This window comes from Colias philodice, chromosome 28, assembly GCF_061535455.1.
Source record: "Colias philodice isolate Cphi_HAF_F1 chromosome 28, ilColPhil1 Martin Lab GWU primary, whole genome shotgun sequence".
Classification (NCBI taxonomy): domain Eukaryota; kingdom Metazoa; phylum Arthropoda; class Insecta; order Lepidoptera; family Pieridae; genus Colias; species Colias philodice.
In genome coordinates, this window is record NC_143113.1 from 1682317 (window position 1) to 1709250 (window position 26934).

The 26934-nt window shown below is 32.6% G+C and overlaps 2 protein-coding genes and 1 non-coding gene across 4 annotated transcripts in view; 1 reads left to right on the forward strand and 2 right to left on the reverse strand.

The window, feature by feature from the left end:
• LOC149476193 (uncharacterized) overlaps window positions 1-26934 on the forward strand; it is a 177295-nt gene that overhangs the window by 44052 nt on the left and 106309 nt on the right. The gene's annotated exons all lie outside the window — the stretch shown is intronic.
• Window positions 867-26306, reverse strand: LOC149476196 (uncharacterized). 2 transcript variants are annotated; one of them, XM_089712201.1, is made up of 16 exons: window positions 26138-26306; window positions 21141-21250; window positions 15166-15231; window positions 13689-13875; window positions 13142-13313; window positions 11005-11129; window positions 9291-9427; window positions 8196-8285; window positions 6827-6988; window positions 6030-6123; window positions 4986-5145; window positions 4177-4388; window positions 3484-3599; window positions 2262-2381; window positions 1331-1391; window positions 867-1029 (listed from the first exon to the last, which is right to left on the reverse strand). In XM_089712201.1, exons 2-16 carry the CDS (start codon window positions 21189-21191, stop codon window positions 998-1000), a joined length of 1785 nt encoding a protein of 594 aa, XP_089568327.1. In that variant the 5' UTR covers window positions 21192-21250; window positions 26138-26306; the 3' UTR covers window positions 867-997. The 2 variants fall into 2 exon arrangements, with proteins under 2 accessions (XP_089568327.1, XP_089568329.1); XM_089712203.1 differs by lacking the exon at window positions 15166-15231.
• On the reverse strand, window positions 18749-18869 carry LOC149476197 (5S ribosomal RNA). Its single transcript, XR_016317902.1, has one exon. It is a non-coding gene; the product is annotated as a 5S ribosomal RNA (ribosomal RNA).

Below are 26934 nucleotides of genomic sequence, written 5' to 3' on the forward strand. Positions count from 1 at the left end.
CTTGAGCGTGCTGCGTGATTCAACATATTTAAAATTAAGTTTTTCTTTAGTAAATGCAATTTTAGTACTTAATAATTACATAAACAACTCTTATTATAAATGATAATCTTATTCTAATGGTATATCGTTAAATCTTTGTTGTTAGTATTTTTAATTCATATTCAATGATTTTACATACAAATGTATATGCTACAGTCAAAACCCTGAACCAGTCAATATCCTTATTGACGGTTATTATTTATTATCTGATTTTATATGATTTTATCATATAAAATCAGTTAATAAGGATATTAACCGACGCCCTTAGTCAATAACCTAGTTGACTGATTTAAAGAGCAGACATTCAGTCAATATAGGTTTTAATCAACGTACTGAATATATTTTAACACTTAAATCTTTCTGTAATGGGCAAGTAAAACAATAGCGAGTTTTACTTAAGTCTCAAATTCGACCCAGTAGGTTAGGTTAGGTTTGAACTGCGACCCTCACGACCAGAACCGACTCGCTATTGTTAAATGAAATGGTAGGAATATTTAGAAAAAAAAACTACAAATGTCAAAATGACGTTGCACGCTTGTGCGTCTGTCATAAGAAAATTTGAAAAAAAAGGACACATTTTTTGTCAAAATTTCGAGCATTTTTTGTAAATTATTATGAATTTGTACCAATAATATCTATATATTGTCATAAATTAAATCATACAAATTCATTAATTGGGTGAAATAGTAAAAAAAAATTAAGTAAAATTCTACATTAGTTAAATTAAATTACAATTTAAGTACAATGGTAAGCTCTTTGTTATAAATTCGTATAACTTGTTCTTTTTATGAGAAAAATTATATTGTAGAGAAAAAAATATTGTTTTGATTACGTCTGCAATTTTTTTTAATTTTTTAAGTATTTCACAATTAAAAAAGAACAAGTTACACCTATATTTCTTATTATTTAATTTTTAAGTACATATTTATATTAACTAGGCTTAGTTTATACGTAGTCGTCAACCAAATGAACCTTCCGGCATAAGTAGTGCTGAAACAAAAAAAAAATAGTCTTGTAAAATAAATTCTTCATAGTTACATTTTTTTAAGAGTTTCGAGTTTGCAAAAAATGACTATCTCGAAAGTATAATCTATTTCTATGTTCAATTTCATTACAATCGATCCGGAAATTTAATAAATAAATACGGAACATTTTATACACACATAATATTATAGAAACACAAAGGTTTATTTTAGTAAGAAAATGCTATGTCCAAAAAATACTTCATCAAATCATTTCTCAAAGTCCCATCAAAATCGGTACATAAGTTACAGATAAAACAAAAACTTACCGGCGATTGAAGCAGTCATGAAACAAATACCACATCCCGCGAAAAACGCTCTAACCGCCAACTGAAAAAATAAATACTTGTTATTTGTATATATGTACGTATTATCTTTATTTTTATGACACAAAATGATTCTAATTCAGATTCTGATTCTGTACAAATGTCTAATGCTAGTGTGAGTGTCAAAACGATAATTTTGTATGGAGTGTCCGAGGTGTGCCCATACTAAGCTTTCGCTTGTGTTATGGAAACCAGATGGCTGATAAACATTAAACATATATAATTTTTAAATAAATACTTATATAGATAATTAACACCCAGACACAGAGCAAACATAAATGTTCATCACACAAATATTTGCCCCGGGTGGGAATCGAACCCACGATCTCTGGCTTGGAAGGCAGGGCCACTACCAACCAAGCCAACCGGCTAGAATGGCAGTAAGTAGAATATATTATACTAATCTATAATATAAAAATGAATCGCAAAATGTGTTGGTAAGCGCATAACTCGAGAACGGCTGAACCGATTTCGATAATTCTTTTTTTATTATATTCCTTGAAGTACGAGGATGGTTCTTATGTAGAGAAAACGTAAATATGTACCACGGGCGAAGCCGGGGCGGACGCTAGTATTATGATATTATAAAGTTGAAGAGTTTGTTTGAACGCGCTAATCTCAAGAACTACTGATGCTATTTGAAAAATTCTTTCACATGGGAGGGTTTAAAGAAATTTTTTTAGATATTTCTTGTTTTATTTTTAAAAATTTATTATGGCCATTTTACTCATTAGGTTAAGTACTTTCGATATCAGTATAAAGTTTTTTGATATCTTTAATAGTTACGGAATAATCGCCTGTGCACACTTAACGATTACACCCTGTATATCATCACGCTAAGAGCAACACCGCAGGGCACAGCTAGTATACTCACAGAGGATAGCGTTTCTCGTTGTTGCGGTGCTATAGCCGCTATTGCTCCAAGCATGATGCCGGCTGAAGACGGGTTTGTGAAGCCACATAGAGCGTATGTCGCTATTAGTTCAGATCGCGCCTGGAATATTATTTATTTATAAATTCAAATTATATTTATTTGCAAGATTGTAGTTACAAATGATAGATGTTTTAATTACATTATGTGGCTTATACATTCTACCCATCGATTGGGTGTGCAAATTTGGGTATGCACTGTGCACATATTAAAAATTTTAAAATAGAAAGTTAATTAATCTAATTATTAAAATGTACACACAATTCAAATTTCATCTATACAAATATTATAAAGAGGAAAGGTTTGATTTTTTGTTTGTTTGTTTGTATGAATTGAATAGGCTCCGAAACTACTTGGCAGATTTGAAAAATTCTTTCACTGTTGGAAAGCTACATCATTTCTGAGTGACATAGGCTAGGTTTTATCCCGGAAATCCCACGGGAACGGGAACTATGCGGGTTTTTTTTTTGAAAACGCGGGCGAAGCCGCAGGCGGAAAGCTAGTAATTACATAACACACTACAATTTACACGATTATATCACACACAATTCATTTTGCACTACTTCACTCACTATAGGTGTAAGCTTAGGGTGTAAGTATAATTTTAAGTGCTGAAAATTGTTATTGTTTTGCTATCTGGATGAATTAAGAAAATTTTATACTGAAGTCTTGAAAAATAAATATTATTTTGGTAATTGGTTAAATCAAGATTGTTTTTAAGTAAAACCTCAATAATATGAATTAGTCATGACCACAGAGTCATGACATTATTCTAATTTTAGTTAATCTCTGTGAATAAAAAATTGCTATTCATCAGAGTTCAAAAATCGAAAATCTATAAGATATCCTTATAAGTGGAGTGCCACATAGTAGCTTCTTAGGTCCGCTGCTATTTCTAATATATAAAAATGACTAACGTAAGATAACAGCGCACAACAGTGTACAATTTGTAGACATATCAATTATTATTAACTGATATGTAATAGTACGGATAAACATAAATAATTTAACTGTTTACATAGGTAAACTCAATTCAATTTTATAACTACAAAAATGACCCTATTAGATTTAACCTTCAAATTTTCTAATAATATAAACCTACTAAAGACCCCAAAACCTGTGTACTAGAAATAGATGATCCAATAACGATGAAACAAATACTTACAGATAGCAATCCCTCCCTCTTCATTTCTCCCATTCTCTGGTATGCAACAAATTCATTGACCACTGTTTTCAGTCCAATCAAAGATCCGACATATTCACACTCCTCCCAAGGCACGCCTGTAAAAAAGTTTATTATTATCTATACTAATATTATAAAGCTGAAGAGTTTGTTTGTACGCGTTAATCTCAGGAACTACTGGTCGGATTTGAAAAATTATTTCGGTGTTAGATAGCCCATTTATCGAGGAAGGCTATAGGCTATATATCATCACGCTAAGACCAACAGGAGCGGAGCAATGCGGGTGAAACCGCGCGGCGAAGCTAGTGGCATATAAATTCTAATTAATAAAATCTAGACTTGGATCTAGATAGACTAGAAAATGATAATCATTAGGCTTATTGGCTTATTTCTTAATTCTGATCGAGAAATCTATCTTTACAATCTATATTATAATAAGAATATTGCCCATTTGTTCTAAGTGCTTCCGCATCAAAAAGTGCTTACCGATTTTTAAAATTATTACACCTTAAGAAATCTACATCATTACCAACCTTTCAACTAGTAAATATGTTATTTTAGCGAATGGTTTTAGTCAAAATTTCTTGTTTAATTGAGAGGACAGAGCATTAACTACATAAGCATATTATAAGCATTTTTCAACATAATTCCAGTTTAAAAGTATTCAAATCTCACCCATCATCCAACACAATGGTATAAAGACTTTCCCCAACAACCACTCTAGATTCAAATCTGGTAAACCGAGCAGAGCACCACAATAACCAATGACTCCGTTGATAAACGCGATAGCAGCTACAAAAGCTACTAGATTCGCTATAATATTCAGAATTAGGGATATTCCGTTTGTCGCACCGCGTGTAGCCGCGGAAAGTGCTGATTGGTCCTGTCTGAAAGTAATAGAAATATTAATTTTACTACACAAAAAAGTGCTAAGCACATGTGTCAGAAGTGAAACTGCTTTAGACTTTTAAAACTGTAAAATTTTAAGACCTTTTTTTTATAATTGTTGTATGCTTTATGGCCAATTCAGTTTATGAAATAATTATTAATGTACTTCTGTAAATTGAATTAATTGAGTCATTATTGGTGTGTTTAATAAATAAATAAACTGCTTTAGATCAAAGATACCAAAATACTCAAACTCTATGATGTAACGGTATTGCCATGACGCCGATACCATGACATTTTACTCTCAACGCACCAAAAAAGTTTCACTCCAAAAATGATAAGCAATAGAAATATAAGATGAAATCTATATAAAGGAATAATTAAGACGAGCACAACGAAAAGAGACTAAAAAAGCATTATGCACCAATAAATAGTGGTAAGTAAAATAGTAGCAGGCGGTAACAAAATTTTATATTTAGCAAGTTTACAATTTAAATTTTTTAAATTCCTTTAACAAATTCTTAAAAATTAAATTACCATAAATATTTATATCGAGAAACCGTATTTTTTTAACAAAATAACAACGAAAAACATACTTCTCAACCTCCTGTATATTATCGACGCGTGTCAACGATCTTCTTGTTTCAGGCATCAATAGTTTGGAATAGCACACAGCAGCAGGTGCCGACATTACACTTGCTGTCACAAGATGCGCGGGAGATGCGCCGAAACCAATATATGCGGCTAGTATTGTGCCTGAAAAATTATGGTTTGAGTATTAACTCTCTTTTAGTAGAGGAGCGAGTGAATAAGTAGGCTTAATGGTTTTTATTCCTCTTTTAGTAGAAGAACAAGATAAATTATGGGGGTATTTACCCTATCTACTTCTGCTAATGTGAAAGATTGAGAATTGGGTCTGTAGTTCCTGAAATTATTAGAATTATTCCTTAACTGAGTTAAAACTAACAAAACATAAAGACTCAGCTTTATAATATTAGTATATTAGTAATGATATATTCAAGGAGAAAAATAGGACCTATATAGGATCCTTGTGGAACACCAATGTTAATCGACGCGCTGCAAGACTTTTTTCTTCATTTACAACAATGGTCTGTATTCTACTCTAGAAGTATGTATCTATGGGGTTCTAACCTAAACGTTTAATTATGTGTAGTTGAGTTTATGCAACAGAGTGAAACGTTCTACATAGTCAAATGCTTTGGGAATTTTATAAATTATCCAGCAAATATTTTGAGCTTTCCATTGCTTTATACGAAAATATTTTTAAGCTTTGATCAAACATCAGTTCATATAAACTATATCAAAAAATATTCAAATGTTGACCAAAATCATTTTGAAATAAATAATTTTCTGAAGGTATACTGCCATCTACACTAATATTATAAAGAGGAAAACTTTGTTTCTTTGTTTGTTTGTAATGAATTGACTCATAAATTACTGGACCGATTTTGATGAAATTTGGCACAGATAATCTTTAGACCCTGAGAAAGAACATAGGCTACCTTTTATTGCGAAATATGTACTACGGGCGAAGCCGGGGTGGACCGCTAGTACTAAATAAATTTATCACTATCCTTTACAATTATTAAGAAATAAGACAAAACATAATACTTACTAACCAGAAACAGTCGCAAAACCAGACGACAGTACAACGTGTAGTTCCGATGGAGTCAGCAAAGGAAGATAAGGTTTTATCAGCAGAATCGATTCTGACTGAAAATGTTGAGTTAATTTTAAAATATTGAGTAAGAAACATGTTACTTAAATTCTTTGATTTTATTAAGGAATCAATGAAAATAAATAGGTACACTGTAAGATGTGACACCATAATTAAGGTCATCATTAAAAAATAAAAATAGTTTATTTTTTTTAAATGCATTGATTCAACACAAACACGACGATCGAAACACTAGAGACGACCCAAACGACGACTTTGTCAGTATTGTTAAATTTATTTTTAAATATTAATTTTACATTATTTAAAAAATTTCAATAAAGCTTGTACAAGTTTTGCTAACTTTAAGATTTTGTGTGAAATTTGAAGATATTTTTCATGTTTATATAAATAAAGATCGCATTTTGTGTTTAAATAAAAGTTTATAATAATATTGATAACGGTAGTTGCGATGATGGTCATGATAATAATTTTAGAGATCCTGTTAAATATGTAGATAGTATTGATGATAATTATTATGAAAATGTTAACATTGATAATGATAATGATATTGACGATAATATAATGATTATACATACTGGCGATAGAAAAATATTAGAAAGAAATAAACTAAGCAAAATGTTAAATCAAACCAACGAATATATGAAAAAGACGTTTTAGAGGAAAATGTTGTTGAAAATGAAATTAAACATATTGATACTTATGATGATCAATTAATTTTGATTTTAATGATAAACTCACCATCCCCAAGAATATATTCCCCACAGCAATCACACTTTCACAAACAGTGGTATTAGTGGCCGCTCGTAACAAATGGCCGAGTTTCAAACAGAACCATTGTAGAGCGCCCCAGAAGAATAGCACTTCGACCAACATGCTGAAGAAGAATATTACTGGTAGCGTCTGAAAAAGGATTTCGTTATATTAGTCAACTAGATTTCCGCCCGCGGCTTCGCCCACATTTTCAAAGGAAAACCCGCATAGTTCCCGTTCCCGTGGGATTTCCGGGATAAAACCTACCCTATGTGTTAATCCAAGTTACCTTCTATATGTGTGCTAAATTTCATTGTAATCGGTTCAGTAGTATTTGCGTGAAAGAGTAACAAACATCCATATATCCATACTTACGAACTTTCGCATTTATAATATTAGTAGGATCTGTAAATCCGCACTACTATTTACGAGTGAGAAAGTAGTTTGTCTGTTTGTTTGCGTCTTCTTATTCGTCTATTCTTGCGTCTTAGGATAGTTAGGAAGCTAGAAAATGGCATAGGCTCCTTTTTAAAATATATGTAAAATTATGTGTGTATGTCACCGTCATCTAGTTGAATTGGCACCGGCCTTTGAACGTTACATTACACAATTGGACAGGCTTTTTTTTTTTTTTTTTTTTTTTTTTTTTAACGTTGGGAAATGCTTTTACGCATCCCCCTCTACAGTTTTGCTGTATGAGGGGGTATGTGGGACTCGCAGGAAGCCATACCCACTAAAACCCAACGGTGGCCACCGTTCACCTTCGGCGACAGGGGTTAACAGCTAGGCCTTATACCCCCGCCGCCTACGTGGTGAGTGCCGCAACTTGGCGACCCGACCAAGCCCATAAGTTGGCAATAGGTGACGGTATCAAAAATGATAACGCCACTATATTACCGGGCTATCCGCCATCTGTCACAGGGGGGGCCGGTTTACTTGCAGCGAGCATAACTGTAGTATGCTCGTCTCTACGCAAACCTCCCCCTGTGTTTGTTCTCATTTAATTTAAGGCTGACGTTCGACGTAGAGACGTCTGCGTCTGCCTGGTTTACGTCGGCGCAGAGGGTCAGCCGCTGGGTCATTTTCCCTAGCCCTCTCTGCGTCCTCCTTTGCCCTCATAATAGTATCGCAGAAGGCCACGACCATATTCCACAATTGGACAGGCTGTCCTTTAGCCATTCAATGAACGCGCTAGTCATTCAATCAAATAGCTAAATCAACGAGATGCCTGCGACATATATATGGTTTCATAATTAAATCATTTCTCAAGCATTATTCATAAACCGTAATAACATTTAAAAAAAATTACATCACGACTAAACCAATAAATTAATTTAGTAATTAAAGTTTCACTTACACTAAAAGCGAAAACTTGTTCAGTTCTAACAAGTAAGTCTCCAAACACGAATGCAGCGCCATCTACACCGTACGATAAGAATGTTGCCACCTGGAAAAATTATAATTCTAATTACAATAAAACTGTTTCTGTATTACTTACATGCAAGAAGCTTATATCTAATACACTGGAGATTTCAGTATGAACATTAACTTGTAACAAGAAAATATGGCCTTGAATGACGCCTGTATGTTTATTATCCCTTTCACACCTAACTTGGCAAGTGGGTATGAAAGGGATAAAAAACATACAGGCCTCATTCAAGGTCATATTTTCTTGTTACAAGTTAATGTTCATACTGAAATCTCCAGTGTATTAGATATAAGCTTCTTGCTTACATGATAAAAAATATAAACAACTACTTGTCTTTTTTGAGCCTGATTAATATCCAAAACAGTGGACGGATTTTGATGGGACTTTCAATAGTGAATTGATCATGCTTTTCCTAAATTCCTGTTTAATACTGTTTATCGTGTATTAAGAACAAACTATAAAAAATCATATGCACCTTTAATAATAATCAATCAAACATTCCTCAAGAGTGAATGAATGATTGAACGAAAAATCTAAATTTATGAATATTATAGAACCACAGAATACATAATAGTAGCTAAACTGTACAGAACGGACACTCTCCGCCTCCCGCCAAAATTAAACACTTACCTCCCCCGCGCACGATCAGTCTAAAAATGGTCCGCATTTTTCTACAGGGACGATACGCAACGAAGATTGACAACATTAATCAAATTGACTTAAAGTAATTTTATTATTTTGGATTTTTGATGTTTTTCGTAGAAAATGGTTAGATATTGTGCTGTTTACGGATGTATTTCATCAGAAAAACGCGAATTTTTTTTTACGCTAGTCACAAATGTGCCAACCATAAAGCGTTAACACACACATTTGCAGTCTCTACAGTGTCAAAACGATAATTTTGTATGAAGTGTCCGGGGTGTGATAGAACTTTACCAATGAATGAATAAATGAATGAACAAACAATGACACTATGCGTTAAAATGACAGACGCGTTTTAAACTTATTATCATCATATATTACCTTATCAGAGAAACATTGTAACGCGGCTCTGCCTGTGTCCCATCTGATGAATAAAACTCCAAATATAAACTGTATTAACAGACCGACAATCACACTGCGGTAGTTAATTCGTCCTGGATGGGCTGAGAACAGGAAACCTGGAAAGAATAGGTTTATTTATGAATGAATGAATGAAAACACGTTATCCAAAAGAAAAGTAACATTACATTGAGACAATAACACTTAACTAACTACAATTTCTAAAAGTGTAGACAATAATTGATTATTGACACTTGTGTAGAACATACTAGTTTTTCACAGGCGGAGTTAAAAGAAATTTCCATGGTTATGAGCAGTGCCGTCTTTAGGATCAACGAGGCTATGGGCCAAGGTACTGGCTGGGGCCTATGTAAGGGATGGAAAATCCTTAAATTTTAACTTTATCATTTTTCAGTTTACAATACCTAACGCAATAGGCTAAATCGTAACCCCGTCTCTTAACACCCCACATATGAGAGTTCAATAAATAAATTTTTTGAATCTAAAAAACTAATACCCCACCAATTCTAATTTAAATAAAATTGAATGAAAACCATCATCATCACTACATAGTATAAAACAAAGTCGCTTTCCCTGTCCCTATGTCCCTTTGTACGCTTAAATCTTTGAAACTACGCAACGGATTTTGATGCGGTTTTTTTTAATAGATAGAGTGATTCAAGAGGAAGGTTTATATGTATAATAACATCCATTAAATAGTGGAGAAGTACTGTTATTTTTGAGGTTTCAAATGTGATGTCGTAAAAAATTACATTTTTTCCGCTTATATTGCAAACGCAGGCTGAACCCTACGAGTTTTATCAAAATAATGTACTAAGTATTATACACATTGAAAAGGTCTAAAGAAAAGTCCGCGATGGTATATGTCTATCTCTTATGGATAACCCACAATAACATTTTTTTGTCATTTACTTTTTACGACAAATAATAGCTAATTTTCGAAGCGATTTTCACCAATACAACATTAATCCTTAACCAATTAAATACTTTGAATACATTGTTCATTTAATATAGATCTATATGGCCCTTTACACCGTATGATTTAAGTGAATATTTTCGAAGATATTACAGATTTAAAAATTGCGGGACGTAGCATTTGCGGCGGTACCGGCCGGCCGGGCCGCTATGTTTTTTATATACAACGTTCACAGTTTTTCTGGAGTGTATTTAGTATCAGCATTGCACCCGTGCGAAGCCGGGGCGGGTCGCTAGTATATTATAATCTATACAAAGAACAATACTTATATTTATTCATATACAAATATATGAAAGTGACGTCATCCGTGACATCATAGCCTATAACAGCATTGGTATTTTAGTGCAAAAATAAATTTTTAAACAAATTTTCTAAATCTTGTTTCTATTTTACCAAGTGTGTGATTTGATATTTTTCTTATTATGTTATAAAATTTGTTGTTGTATATCGAAAATTTTCAGAATTGTGGGGCCCCTGTCTACCTCGGGGCCTCGGGCCAGGGCCCTGCGGGCCCTGCCTTAAAGACGGCACTGGTTATGAGATGTTTCATCGCAAGCATCCTATCTTCAGACATAATTTAGGTATGTAATTCATATCATAAATCCGTTGCGACGTGAAAGAAATGAACAAAACGCATATGAACAAGCATACTTAAGATTAGTAAGAATACTTAATGAATGAATGAATGAGAATACTTACCCATAAGAAGCAAGAAAGCAAGACCCAACAATGATATAAGTCTTTCCGGGGAATCTCTAGTATCGAAGTAAAGGAACACGGCAATCGCTCCGATGACAACAACGGAGACAAGCAATCGGAACCACCTGGGAATATTAAGAAGTTGAATTATTCAAAAAAATTTGTATAAAATGTTTCCTTAAAATTTTATAATTCATACATAGGAAATACACTGGTCATCAAAAAAATCGACCCACCTGCATTTTTACGGAAAATTGCGGTTTTCTCACAAACTAAAGAAAAAATTTGTTTGGAAACTGAACTGATTAATTCAACGTGCATATTTACACGAATATAAACACATAAAATCATTTAACATCATAAAAAAATTGTCAATTTCGAATAAAGATCAAAATCCTCAATTTTCAGCTTTTTCTTTATTTAATTTCAAATGCAGTTTATTTTGTAATCATGAAACTTATGATCACGTTACCTTCGAATTTATACTCAGTACTTTCTCTTCTTTCTGGAATGATAGCCTGCGTTCACTATTTTAAAGAAATAATCAAGATTTTGATGGTCTCTTGAGGAATTCGTTATCAATCTTCCCTAATGGCGGTTTTCAGGTCTCCTATTGTTGTAGGGGCTGAATTACGAGCTCTATGCTTTATTTTTTAATTGTCCCACATATGCTCTGTAGGTTTCAAATCGAGACTTTTTGCTAACCAGAGTGTAACTCTAATGCGGACCTCTTCTAAATACTGGATCACGATTCGCTCTACGTGTTTCCGAGCATTATCATGCATAGACTCAAAGTTTTTGCAGATACAGCCGGCATATTACACCACATGATAGTCCAACACCTCGGTAATGTATTGAACAGCATTTAATGAGCATCTTTTTATCGTCAAGCTCCGTGCGTCTTGTCAAAGAAATGGCACTCTAGAACTTTACAGAGCCTCCATCATAATCGACATGGATAATCAACAAATCGTTCATTTGGTCATCGCATGGCATAAAGACGTCTATCAGCACCATATAAAGTCATTCGCATCTTGTCACTCAAAAGTACTGACTCCTATTGGCCTATAGTCCAGTTTGCGTGATTTCGAGTCAATTGAAGTCTGGTTTGTCGATGAGCTGTGGCTGATTATGGCCCTGTTTCTGGCTTGTGTGGTCTTAGGTTCTACTCTTTAAGTCTTCTTCTAACAGTTCTGTCATTTATACCCACCTCCTTATCATCACGCAGGCGTCACTAGAGATCTACACCAGACAGTTGTCGATTTTGTAGAGTTGATTACATTATCTAGGGGTCGTCCCTTTGAGTTGCCGCCCTATTTCTTGCAGATCAATATTTTTATCGATACTGCCCAGTCTCTAGAAACCTTTGGTAAACTCACCGAACTGGATAACAGCTCAGATTTTACTTTTTAGCCACGGCAAGTTGACATAACCCCTGTTTTAGTAGAGCCACAGTTTGGGCCCTCTCAGCTACAGCAGTATCCATTATTTTGAGAGAAAATTAATCAAAACTACAGCATCAATTATTAAACTTAACGTTATGAACAACAGATCCCGAAAAAAGTCATTTTGGAACTGGGAACACGGGCATAATTTGTCCCGCCGTAAACCGTCAAATCAACACTGTACAGTATTTCTGTATAAAAATTTGTTAAGAATCATTAAGTGCAGTAAAATTTACGAAAAACATAATGATTAGCATGTTATCAGACCCTTACAACAAAATACAACAATAAAAGACGACTTATTTGTGAAATAATCGATAAATAGCAAACATAGTGTAGGTGGGTCGATTTTTTTGATGACCAGTGTAGATTCCATGTAAATGTAGCAACAAACAATAAATCTTGCAGAAAAACTCAACACAATCGTATCTTGGTAAAATTTTGTTACCTTTAAATGATAGTAAAGTTTACTTTAGTATTATATATCTGTTTTATTATCTTACTTTTTTCACAAAGAAGTGAAACTTCTTTGGCAAAATTCAAAGATACTAAAGTCGTAAGTCGTAAAGGCGACTTTGAAATTATACTCTTAACGCGCCTAAAGAAGTTTCACTTCAAAAATGACAAGGCTACAGCTTTTTAAATCGTGCTCGTTTTTTCAATTTTTTTCCTAAATCTCTTAATTAACTCACACATGCTTCCAAAACTCCGTTAGCACGCGCTCAGTGGGGTCCCAAACCGTTCTTTCAAACCATTCCCCAAAGAACCGCTTCACCACCATGAAGTATATTATGAAGAAATATATTATGCTCAGGAACGCTATGAGACTGCCGAAACCGTAGCATAGTTCTAGCGGCTCTTTGCCTGTAATGAGTGAGTGAATTAGTGAGTGAGTGAGTGAATGAATTATATTATAACTTAGAATAAATAAGAAATTACACTTGTGAATACACGCTTTTATTTCAGTGATGAAGATAAGAAAAATAACAGAGACTATGTTCAGTACAATCGTTCATAATTATTTCTTTTAATAATATTATTTCGATTAATAATCGAGGTGTATTATTCGAGTGAAATTCTTTACGCTTTTTATCAAAAACGATTTATACCAAGTATTTTAAGTATGAATTAAAATAATTTTGTTTGTCCTGGTAACTACATAATTATTTACTACTAGAAAAATACATTAAATAAACATTTAAAAAAAAACTACATATTACAAAAACTCAATCTACTTACTTATATTCAACCAATAATATAAACAGCCAAAGAAGAATCCCAAAACAAGTCCATTTAAAATAAACAACGAGATAGTCCGAACAGCAGAGCTATTTTTCTTCATAAAGTCATCCGTGGAGCTGCCCATTCTGTCGAGGGTCACTTCAAACCATCCACTTGGGTTGTACTCCAGAAACTCGTGGACTATCTATAAAGGAACAAATGAATGATCTTTTTAAATTTTTAGTCGTTCGTTCACTCTGTAACGGACTTTATTTAAAACGCAAATAAAATCGACGCGAGTTTGTTTATACTGGGATCGATTGTCGAAGTTCGACTCATTCTATTTCGCCTCTCATGGGCACTTTTCACAATGGGCAGCGTTGGCCCAACAAATGATTGTCGATGTTTGCTGCCATTACGGCGATTATAAAATCATCTACAATGATGGTCGATTAGACATTTAGGCTCTACACTATCGTGATTGCCTCTAATCGCCCAACGCTGCCCATTGTGAAGAGGGACCATAACGAACGTTACGTCTGCCTTCCAATTAACTAATGAGGCAATTAAATAATAATTAATAACTAATAAACAAGCATCTAATACATTAAATTTACAACTGACTTACTATAGTAGAGCCATTTTAATAGGCAGCATTTGACAGTTCAACAAAATTCAACAACGTAACCTAGTAACGACGACATAGAATAATATGATATTTCGTTTTGTTAGAACTGCACATTTGCTTAACTTTTTTCAATTACGATTACATATTTATAATAATAATGACCGATACAAGTAATTTTAGAATTTGACTTTACTGATAAACCATTCTAAACATAGTAAACAATTTTTGATTTAAAAAACTGACGTCGCTACAATTTTGTGTCAATAAACCTTTTTTCTTTTTAAATACCAGAGACGTTACTTTAAAAATCGAAATCTGACAATGCATTGATTACTTGGGAATAAAAATCATCATAAATTATTGACATGTGTTTCAAGTTCGATTGACAAATGTTTCAAGCCCGTATCGATTAATTCACTTTAATCGATGTTTATAAGCAGGTTACCACCCTATGAAGATAAAATTGATAGACGTCAAATGTTGCCTATTAAATTGGCTCGATTATACTTACTAGTATATCAATGTGGTACTTAATTATTATTGAAGATTATAAATATTATAATATTTATGACGTTGCACTTTGCAATGTTACGGTGTGTTTACATCAAACGAACATAGAGCTAGAGCTAGAGCATCCTTTCATGATCTTTTAGTGTAAACGAAAACTTATGCAGTGTTGTTCAGTATTAGAACATTGCATATAATCTTTTCAAACGCACTAAGAACAACGAAAGAATGCTCTACGCCTGTTTAAAATAAAATAATTTGACACAGTGGAATGAGCATTCGCATTTTGATGTATTGCACGGTCGAATTTCCACGAACCGGCAAAACTTATAAGTTATAACAAATATAATAATGATTTACCTGTCGATTTATTTCCCCGTTTTTCTTCTGTACATCTGTCAATTCCACTGCTACATTTTCAGTTTTCTGTAATGAAAAAAATAATATTTACTCTTACTCAGAAAAACAGCAGATCCAATAGATACCTATATTTCTGTGCCTATATTGCTCAGATACATAATCTTATATTTCATATTTACTATATATACTAATATTAAAGCTAAAGAGTTTGTTTGTTTGAACGCGCTAATCTCCGGAATTACTGGTCCGATTTGAATCCGATAGCCTTTCACGATAACCGCGATCTAACAGCGAAAGAATTTTTCAATAAGTAGTTCCTGGTAGTTCCTGAGATTAGCGCGTTCAAACAAACAACTAACTCTAAAATTAATTTAAAGAAATTTTGTACTGAGATAGATTATAGTCTAGATCACCTTATAGTTTATACCAATTTTTACCCATGTACCACACGAGTTAACTTATAAATTGGAATCAATAATTTCCATGAAATTGAACGATAGTTTACAACGGCCATAAAATTTATCGATTCTAATTGGCTTCATGTTGTTACTTCAGCAATTAAAATTGTTTTATAAACCATTTGTATTAACAATACAATTGTGTATGGTATTGACATTTCTTTGTATAAATAAACATACATACATGATAGGTACCTATGATTCTGTCAAATAATAGGATTTTTGAATGGTGATAAGAATACACAATTTAAGTATGTTTTCAAACACAGCTGATGTTTTACTACTAATATTTTACGAGTTTGTAAGTATGGGTAGATAGATGTTCGTTACTCTTTCACTCAAAAAGTACTGGTCGGATTTGGATGAAACTTTACAGGAATATAGATTATGCATCAGAATTACACATGAACTATAGAAATACTTCATTTTACACATATATATTGTAGGTATTATAAGGGTGCTTATCCACCAGTGTACTTTAAAAACATCCCTCGCTACGCATCTTCGCACATCTCTAGTGGAAAAGCACCCTTAACGCGAAAGTTTGTAAGAATGTGATGTTTATTTCGTTTTCAAGCAAAAACTGCTGAGCAAATGTATTAAATTTTGTACGGAGATAAATCATAGTCTAGAAAAGCACATAGACTATTTTTCCGGTTACCATGCGGGTGAAGCCGCGGGACCCACCTAGTTTATTATTAGGATATCAATCGAAATTGTATGAGTCATTTCAACTGTCCATTTTTAACACATAGGTATACTTTCTACACCATTTATGGAGAATAAGTAGGCAATTTAACTATAGGTTAAGTTATGGGAAAGTTAACGGTTTTGGAAAAAATTCGTGTCACAAATCAAGTTTTTAATTTGGTAGCATTATGAAAACTTTAGTTACCTATTTATCAGCTGTGTTTCTTATTTTTATTATATTTACGGGGTGTCAGTAAAGGGATGTATATTTCTTTAAAACTAAAGTAAGCTCATAAATTTTCTTATAATATAATTTTTTGAAGTTCCAAAAATGTTTATTTTTCGTTTGAGAAATACGAAATATAATATAAACTTGTATTGAGAACTTGAACTTCCCAAGTTCATCCGGGGAAATCCCCATACGGGGAAAATGATTTGTTTACTCCAAAATTGATCCGAGGTGTTTTAATTTTTTCTTCTAGTCATTTTCAACGTATCGGCATGTTGTTTGATTATTAATTTTGTAACTTAAATACAGGATGTTGGTTTTATATTCTGATCTTACAGACGCGCTGACAAATTTAGTCCGCCATTTCTAGTTTAGTCTACCAACTCTAAGTACCAATATTAAAACGAATGGATTATCATCACATCATCAAAACTCAGATGTAATGGAAGATCACAATAACATAGAAAATTCAGTGGGTGTTGAGAACTAAACAAACAGAAGTAACAGAGACGCGAAGAATAAAAAAAGAGGACGAAAACGATAATTCGTTGATGCTTTCCCTTTTCGACGTATTGTTAGGGTACATCACCAATCTGCAAAAAACAAAACTGATGATTCCCAATTGCTGATTAAAAATGAAAAACAAATAATCGACAACAGTGGTGAAAATTTGCTGATCACAATGAAACATCCTTCAGTGGTAGCAGATTTACTCATTTAAAATGTATCGGTGAACAGCGTAAAGGAGAGGAGGACAGGAAAACATTATGAATGTGGATGGTGGATTGTATACAGGGTGTAATCGATAAGTATGTGCAGGCGATTATGACGTTATTATTGCAGGTATCAAAAAACTTAAAACTGATATCGAAATTACTTTACCTAATGAGCAAAATGACAATAATAACTTTTTAAAAGTATAACGAGAAATATCTAAAAAATTTACTTTATACACTCCCATATCAAAAAGGGAAAATGGGACTAGTAGAAGTTAAATGTCTAATTCCGGCAAAAGACATGAATGCGGAAGATGCGGTTAAAAAAAAATTTAATATTTGAAATACAATGCAAAAAATAACACTTTTGTCATAGATAAGAATCATGACTATTTTTTCCAAATTCAGGGACAACTAAACGTTGCAGAAGCAGAAGTCTGCTTATTTGCTGTTTGGACTGGAGTGAATCATTCGTTAAAAATAGAATATATAAAAAAGTATGTAACGTTTAGGCAAAATAAAATGATGGACCATTATCAAGATTTTACATAAATTGCCTACTGTCAGAATTGATTGATTCGAGACTTCAGCATTCGATGCCCATCAAGGACCCATCCTATATCATTCAAGCGATTGAAAAAAAAGAGATAAATCCAGTGCAACCGATAAAGCATCAGAATGCTAGCAAAAGATTTATTAGGTTTATAAATATAAATCTATATATTAAACATAATATAATAAATCTGTAGAAGACGCGAAGACTGACATCCGCGCGATAGCGAAGCGCGCGAAGCTAGTCAGAAATAAATATCTTTTGTTTTCATTTGCGTATTTTTCTATTTTATAATTTTTTAACACAAACATTACATTTTTTTTATTATATACAAAATTTGTTTATCCGTTTTATTAGTTAAACTGAACAACTTTCACTAAGAAACTTAGGTCGAAAAAAATGTATAGAGTTATGCATTTTGTATGGAAAGCTTATTTTTTTTATATTTCGTCCAAATTTCTTTGTAGAAGTTGATCAGTTATATAAACATGAAGTTGAAGATATCAATAGAAAGTATTCGCAAATTTTTTGTACTGATAAAAAAAATCACCCGGTGTAATTTTCACGAAAATTGTTTCAAATTGTCATTTTTGGTACTTATTACGAATATTAAATTATACGAATGATTTAATTTTTAAAAATTAAGTGGAGCAACTTTCCCTTAGTACATTTGTATTATTTACATATAGGATGACAGGATGCATTTGTTTGCACTACTAGACCAAGCCCTTAATAAGTTAAATTATTGGTCACCGATCAACGATCCTTGATAAGTGTACAAAGTTTGAGTTAAATCTGTCCGTTAAAAGTGGGTCAAAATCGAATCTAAAGGAATAGGTAGAAATATGTATATTCACACACAAACATACAAGTGAAGCTAATATGTATATGAGCATGAAGCATGAGCATCAAAATTCTTATCGAATGAAAAACAAAAAGCCAACATCACGCGGTGTTCCCAGGCGGTCACCCATCCAAGTACTGACCGCGCCCGACGTTGCTTAACTTCGGTGATCGGACGAGAACCGCGGTGTATTCAACGTGGTATGGACGTTGGCGACAAATCTTATAAAAATAAAGATCTTATTCTTCAATTAATGATGATATTTAGGGCCGATTTTTCAATGCTTGGATAAAACTTATGGGTCCAATAAAGTATTACACGATAATATTAAAATGTCACGTAAACTGTCAAATACGGGCAATTAGAATACGTTTTTAAAATGGTAGTTTTATACATTATTCGACGAATAAGTTTTATCCAAACATTGAAAAATCGACCCTAAGTGTTTGGTATTTATCAGATCGATAAGATTTATCGAAATGCTAAGAATAATAAAATGTTAATGATATAAAGATAAAATTAAAAACCCCTGTTGCGAGGTACAAGGTAAGAATTTAAATTATTTAATCACCTTTTAAAATCTTCTATTATAATAAAACCTAAAACACACAAAGTGACAAAGTTATACTTACAATTTACAAACATAGTACACACCTTTAACATGAATGTATTTTAAAAAACTAAAAAACACGGTTTAATATCATAAATTTTAATTATTTTATAAGTCACCGAACCTTGATAAGTGTGCCTATAAAGTTTGAATTAAAACGACTCTATAGAAGCCGGTGACAAACATACAGATGAAGCTATTTAAGAAAGAAACTAATTAAGTAACTAAATAACTATTTAATTACTTCATTAATACTGATTAGTAGTCATTAAGAAGTTAGGTCTTAGTAATGAAGAGATTACCTTACAGACATGTCTGTAATTACTAATTTTCTGCATTTTAACTAGCTTTAGCTTATTCATTTATTTATTTTTTGAATAATAATATAGATTATAATTATGTAAAATCGTAACAATCAAATATGGGAAAAATCTAATCTTTGCCATTAATTATAATATTATCTTGTAAATAATATACTAACTGGATTATATTCGCTCCACGTAAAAAAACATATTTCAAAAATTACAAATGGCGGATTATTCTTGGCGCCAAATTATAATATGTTCAAAATACTAGCTGCGCCCCGCGGTTTCCCGCGTGGCTCCGCTCCTTATTTAAAGCATATACTTAGCCTTCCTCGATAAATGGGCTATCTAACACCGAAAGAATTTTTCAAATCGGACCAGTAGGTAGTTCCTGAGATTAGCGCGTTCAAACGAACAAACAAACAAACTCTTCAGCTTTATAATATTAGTATAGATTGTATACGTAGTATATTATTATTAGTCTGTGGTATAGACTATAGATGATAGAATTACCTAGTATAGTATTACTTATAATATTATCTGTGGCACTAGATCCGTAGGCACAGAATCTAGTATAGTGCCACAAACTTATCTGACCCGGTGACAGTGTCACTGATGTCGCTTTCTTTTATATAAACAAAATATTCCGGAAAAGTCTGTGAAAATGTGACATTTCAAAATGGCGGCACGTAGTTCCAGTTTTTGCCACCGGGTCAGATAAGTTTGTGGCACTGTAGAACAATATAATTGTGAGTTTATAAATAATGACATTTGAACGTGTCATGGCTTTGTTTGTAAGCACGTTTGTTACATTATGAGAGAGGTGAGATATGAAAACAATTTGTTATGTACTAGTTTGATAGTGTTACTTTGTCTGCGTTTAATATTTATTTAATACTAGAGGTCCGCCCCGGCTTCGCCCGTGGTACATATTTCGCAATAAAAGGTAGCCTATGTCCTTTCTCGGGTATCAAAATATCTCCATACCAAATTTCATGAAAATTCGTTCAGTAGTTTAGGCGTGATTGAGTAACAGACAGACAGACAGAGTTACTTTCGCATTTATAATATTAGTATGGATATAGGTATTTTAGTATCGCATCTTTGAGTAGATTTTTTTATGTAGTTTTAACTATCCAGTTTTTGGCCAATCAGTTTAGTTATCAGTTTTTGGCTCAGTAGAAGCGATATAAAAATGGCTAATAGTATTTTTTTTGTAAAAGCTTACATGTATGAAATTTTTCATTTTGAATAATATTTCAGTTTGTCCATTACGTAGACGACTCTACAATTAATTTCTTTACAAAATTATTACCTACTTACTTATCTTAAATCCTATCAAAATTAATTCAATAATTATAAGTATTAATATGTAATTAAATCTATATATTATTATGTATACAAAAGAAAGTCGTGTTAGTTACTCCAATTATAAATCAAGAACGGCTGAACCGATTTCGCTGAAAATTAGCAGGGAGGTAGTTTAGAGCCAGGAGAAGGACATAGGATACTAAATATGTACCACGGGCGAAGCCGGGGCGGACCACTAGTAATATTAATTCAGTCATACCGAACTCCTTTTCCTCATCTCTGTAGCTGTGTCTTCCATCTTTGTGTCCATTTTTTCTTAATTTTTTGTTAAAATACGTTGTACTATAAAGGAAAACCCGCCATTTTGTTCTGAAACAAAATATAAACAATTAAAATTTTCCTTACTTACCACACACTGAAACGGAAAAAAAATGTAAGAAAATAAAAAACGAACGAGAATTCGCTCTCTAAATAATAATAGATACCTAAATCGGTAATTTTTTAACAAAGACTAACAAATATACAGATACATACTATAAAAATAAATTTGGGTAGGTTTTTCGTTTCGTTTCTGAGGTTCTATCCAAATCTGACGAGCAGCTTTTGTTTTTATCGTCTTTCTATAGAAGTATTTTTTTATAATCAAAAGTTACTTTTCTCTAATAAACTACATATCAACTATTAGCTGTGCTCCGCGGTTTCACCCGCATTACTCCACTCCTGTTGGTCTTAACGTGATGATTTATAGCCTATAGCCTTCCCCTATAAACGGGCTATCTAACACCGAAAGAACTTTTCAAATCGGACCAGTAATTCCTGAGATTAGCGCGTTCAAACAAACAAACTCTTCAGCTTTATAATATTGGTATAGATAATTACACTTTTATGTATAATTAGCGTGTCTAAATATGTATTCAACTGGTCTACTTACTTCATTGATAACACCTTATCTTTATCAATGTGATGACGTAAAATGACATGTGTTTCATGTAAATATTTCAATTAATGCTAATTTTCATAATCATGATTTGTTTGTGGGAGTCGCTATGCACACTTTGGTAGTTTATAGATTAAAATAGTTTTTCCTAAAATCGATATAAAACCTGCACTGCAAAGCAAATTCCAAATTTCCACGTTTCTAACTATATCTATACTAATACTAGCGGTCCGCCCCGGCTTCGCCCGTGGTACATGTTTACGTTTTCGTTTACATAAGAACCATCCTCGTACTTGAAGGAATATAATAAAATAATTTGGAAAATCCAAAAGTGCACGCCTCATAATTTTTTTTTAATAAATATTTATTAATTATTATTTTTGTTTATTTAATAACAATTAAACCACATCGAATCAGACCCTGAAAAATGAAAGGGTTCTATTCCTGAGCATACTCAAGCGTAAGAGAAAAAAAAAGACTCGATTAGTAAAGTATTTCGGTCGCTATCGTGTTAACAAGAAAAAGGATCCGCACATACAGACACACGGACGTCCAAGACAGAACTTTTTTAAACTGTTTTTTAACTAGTTTAAATAACAAAAATGACATCAAAAATATCATGAACGTTAAAAATAGTGTTTTTTCTTAATATGTGTGTGTATGTATTATCTTACAAGTGCAATGTATGATACATAAAGACATTTTAAGTTTGAAAAATCAGATGTTTTGCGCGAAGTGACAGTAGTACCCACCTCAACGCTTCGCTTATGAGGCGTGCAAAAAGAATTATCGAAATCGGTTCAGCCGTTCTCGAGTTATGCGCTTACCAACACATTTTGCGATTCATTTTTATATATAAGATAGGTATATAAGATAAGATATATAAAATTCTCGTGTCACAATGTTAGTCTGCATACTCCTCCGAAACGGGTGGACCGATTCTCATGAAATTTTCTGTGCATATCGGGTAAATCTGAGAATCGGCCGACATCTATTTTTCATATGTACCACGGGCGAAGCCGGGGCGGGCCGCTAGTAAGATATATAAGATTACAAAGCTGAAGAGTTTGTTAGAACGAACGCCCTAAATTAGGGTCCCTAATCTCAGGTTCCACAGGTCCGATTAGCCAAATTATTTCACTGTTAGACAGTCAATTATTTATCGAGGAAAGCCATAAGGTAAGGTAAAGTTAGACCTGGTTAGACCAATAGGACCGGAGCAATGTGAGCAAAACCGCGGAGCACAGCTAGTCTTATCTTATATATAAAATTCTCGTGTCACAATGTTAGTCTGCATACTCCTCCGAAACGGGTGGACCGATTCTCATGAAATTTTCTGTGCATATCGGGTAAGTCTGAGAATCGGCCAACTTCTATTTTTCATATGTACCACGGGCGAAGCCGGGGCGGGCCGCTAGTTTAATATAAAAGCTATTTATTGGTCAAAACAGCACGTGTCGGTTTATTGGTTTTATCTATCTGTTCAAATATACCTTGGTAATAGGAGATAAGTTGGAAATATTAAACATAATCTTCGTACCTAATATTATGATAGGATAATAATTTTTTATCTGTGCTATCGATATAATGATTAAATATTTTATTCAAATTATATGATTCATGCCCTTTTGTAAGATTTTCAAATTTCAGTAGCGTTTATTTGGAAATTAAGGACATTACTTATATTATCTATTCGCCCGCTTTGTCTAAAACCTAATAAATTATGTACTAAAACCTTCCTCTTGAATCACTTTATCTACTAAAAAAAGCCGCATCAAAATCCGTTGCGTAGTTTTAAACATTTACGCGCATAACTACGTATAGGGATATAGGGACAGAGAAAATTACTAGGTATGTACTATGTAGTGATTATCCGTACGATTTGAATACACGTGTGTGATCAAAAATTGTTTTCTAGTAGCCGATCTTTAAAAGCGGCTTTCTTTTGAAGAATATTTCATACGTATTACGTATACAATTGAACAAAATTTTAATATAATAGAGATAATAGGTATGCCAAGTCTTTCTCTCCCTATGTAGGTAAGTATTTATCTTTAAAACTACGGAATTTTGATGTGAAAACTAGAACGATTCAAAAGGAAGGTTTTTTATATAAAACTAGCTGCGCTCCACGGTTTCACACGCGTTTTAGCACAGTTTATAAATTAGAGGTTTAGGCGTGTTTCAAAATTGTTTTAATTTGCGTTATAAATTAATAGCGATAAAAATAAATAATTCGTTTCAAGTAAGTACATAGTTAGGTATTTTCTTTTCAAATCTTTTTTTTACCATTTAACTATCTGTTATAGGCACAGAACCATATCTAGATTCTATGGTTATCGGTAGGTAGGTACCATTAAATAAAGAAGTTTATAGATAAAACAAAAATGTTTTAAAACAGGTATCATTGGAATCATAAATATTATGAAAGTATGATGTAAACATTTGAAACTTTATCAGTATCTGGCAACACCGGATTTGTGGATTTAAGTTTTGGCGCATTAATAATTTCATAAGTTACTAGCTGTGCTCCGCGGTTTTACCCGCAGTGCTCCGCTCCTGTTGGTCAGTGAGATGATATTCAAACTCAAACTCAAACTCAAACATTTATTTATTCAATTAGACTACTTTTAGTAGCACTTTCGAATCGTCATTACATAAGTATTTTTAACATTTACCACCGATTCGGAAAGCAGTATCTATGGAGAAGAACCGGCAAGAAACTCCATAGTTGCTCTTTTAAAATCATATTGTCAATATTACATAATCTGTAACTTAAATCTAACTACATAATATATCATAATATGCCAAAGAACTGTCCTGTGGTTCTTACGCGACAACCCTCCATGGATTTTCATCTTCCATAATTATATTCCTTAATGCTATAATAGGCTCTCTGAACTAATATATTTTTTACATAAGTTTTAAATTTAGCACTACCAAACTCTTTAATATTATGAGGAATTCTATTGTAAAAGCGTATACCTTGACCCATAAATGAATTTTTAACTTTAGCTAATCGGAAAAATGGCATTTCAATTCTATTTCTGTTCCTTGTGCCATAACAGTGTCTATCTCCTACTCTTGTGTGTACGTCGGCATTTTTGTGTACATGCAAAATATTATTAAATATATACTGTGATGGTACAGTAAGGATACCAGTATTCTTAAAGAGATCTCTTAGTGAGTCCCGAGCACGTAAATTATATATTATTATTATAGCCTAAAGCTTTCCCCGATAAATGGGCTATCTAACACCGAAATAATTTATCAAATCGGACGCGTGGTAAGTGGTTCCTGAGATTAGCGCGTTCTAGCAAACAATAATTGTACAAATGTTTTGATTTGATTTAAATTTAAAGTCGTGAGAAAATAATATTTTAATTAGATCTACTTTTGATGTTATCAAATTATTTATCTGTTATCAATGCTATTGTTTTATCTTTATGACATTGTAATACTGAATGATTAAAATTTTGTAAAAAATTTCAATAAGGGATAATTTACATTTAATTTTATCTCAATTATAATTACGCAAATTAAATTCGATAGAATATTTATCAAAGGATCTAAGTAGGTAGGTATTGAAAATTTCTTACTCGTGTAGGTAGGTAGTTAGGTAGATAGTATCTTTTTCTTTAACCTAAGTCTCTTATTATGTTATTATAATACTAGCGGTCCGCCCCGGCTTCGCCCGTGGTACATGTTTACGTTTTCTCTACATAAAAACCATCCTCGTACTTCAAGGAATAACTATAATAAAAAAAGAATTATCGAAATCGGTTCAGCCGTTCTCGAGTTATGCGCTTACCAACACATTTTGCGATTCATTTTTATATATAAGAAGATGTGTAAAATATTTTCTTCGGTCATTAAAAATTAAACTTCTCGTAGTTAATGCTTTATAGGTAGGTACTAAGCTTTTATATGTAGCTAGTGATTATTATAAGATTACAAGAAGAAAATAAAAATATTTTTCACAAGGACGATTATTGATTTTCAGTCAATAATTTTTATGTATTAATTAAATAGATAACTGCTTAAAATAAAAGGGATAACTGTATATTTGATTGTGCTACTACATATTACTTACTATACGACGTTCTAAAAAAAATGCATTATTTGAAAATGGAACGAAATATAGGTAGATCAAAATTTAGTTAAAACTGCGATTTTTTATCCATAAAGGTAATAAGTATTAACTATGAAAAATATTTCCTTCTTATAACGCCATAAAGAAATGGTTATTTTATTACTAAAAATAAACATAAACTTATTAAAAAGTAAGTAATCTATACCAAAATAATAAAAAAACTCACCATTTTCATTATAACTTTTTTAAATCCTTGCTATCAAAAGTTCGTAATTTAACGACTCTCAACCAAAATGCCTATTCATTCCGTTATCTCTGATAATAATTACAATAATCACAAGCACTCGAAGTTATTATTACGATTATATTTAAAACACAACGAGACGTACTCTCCCGTCAGGAGTTAGAGCAATACTGAAGAAATTTTCGCAATCGCATCACTGTTCACTGATCACGCATGAATCGCATCGCATTTTCATTCTCAAACGTATTGTTTTGATCTGTTGTTATTATTACAATTAAAATGTTGTGTTGCCATAAATGCTTTTCCTATGGCAGTTGGTTAATTGGATTGTATTTTTAAAGTGAAACTTTTATTACATCGTCTCAAACTTTTTGGTCTGTGTAGCGCATGTAACGTGACGGTCGAACCGTACGATAATATTATCGTACAAATACGATAATTTTGTGCCTAAGTTTCACTTTTACCGTGGTTTCATAAAACCACACAACATTTTTTTGTCTTTATTAATTTATCAGATTAGGGCTGGTTGATGATGAAGTTGAAGTTTCTGTTTTATAAGATAGTTCAAAGATAATATGTAGACGTACTTACAGTCTTGGTAAATCTTGAGCCTCTTTTTTAGAGTATAAGTATTCTTTGTCTTGAGCTATGGCAAGTTTTATCAAACTCATCAAAGCTCTATAATATTATATTCTCCCCGCGGCTCTATGTATAAACTATAAAGTAAGTGGGTTTTAGGCGTGAAGAAGAGATAGTAGCCAGAGTTAATAATTATAAAC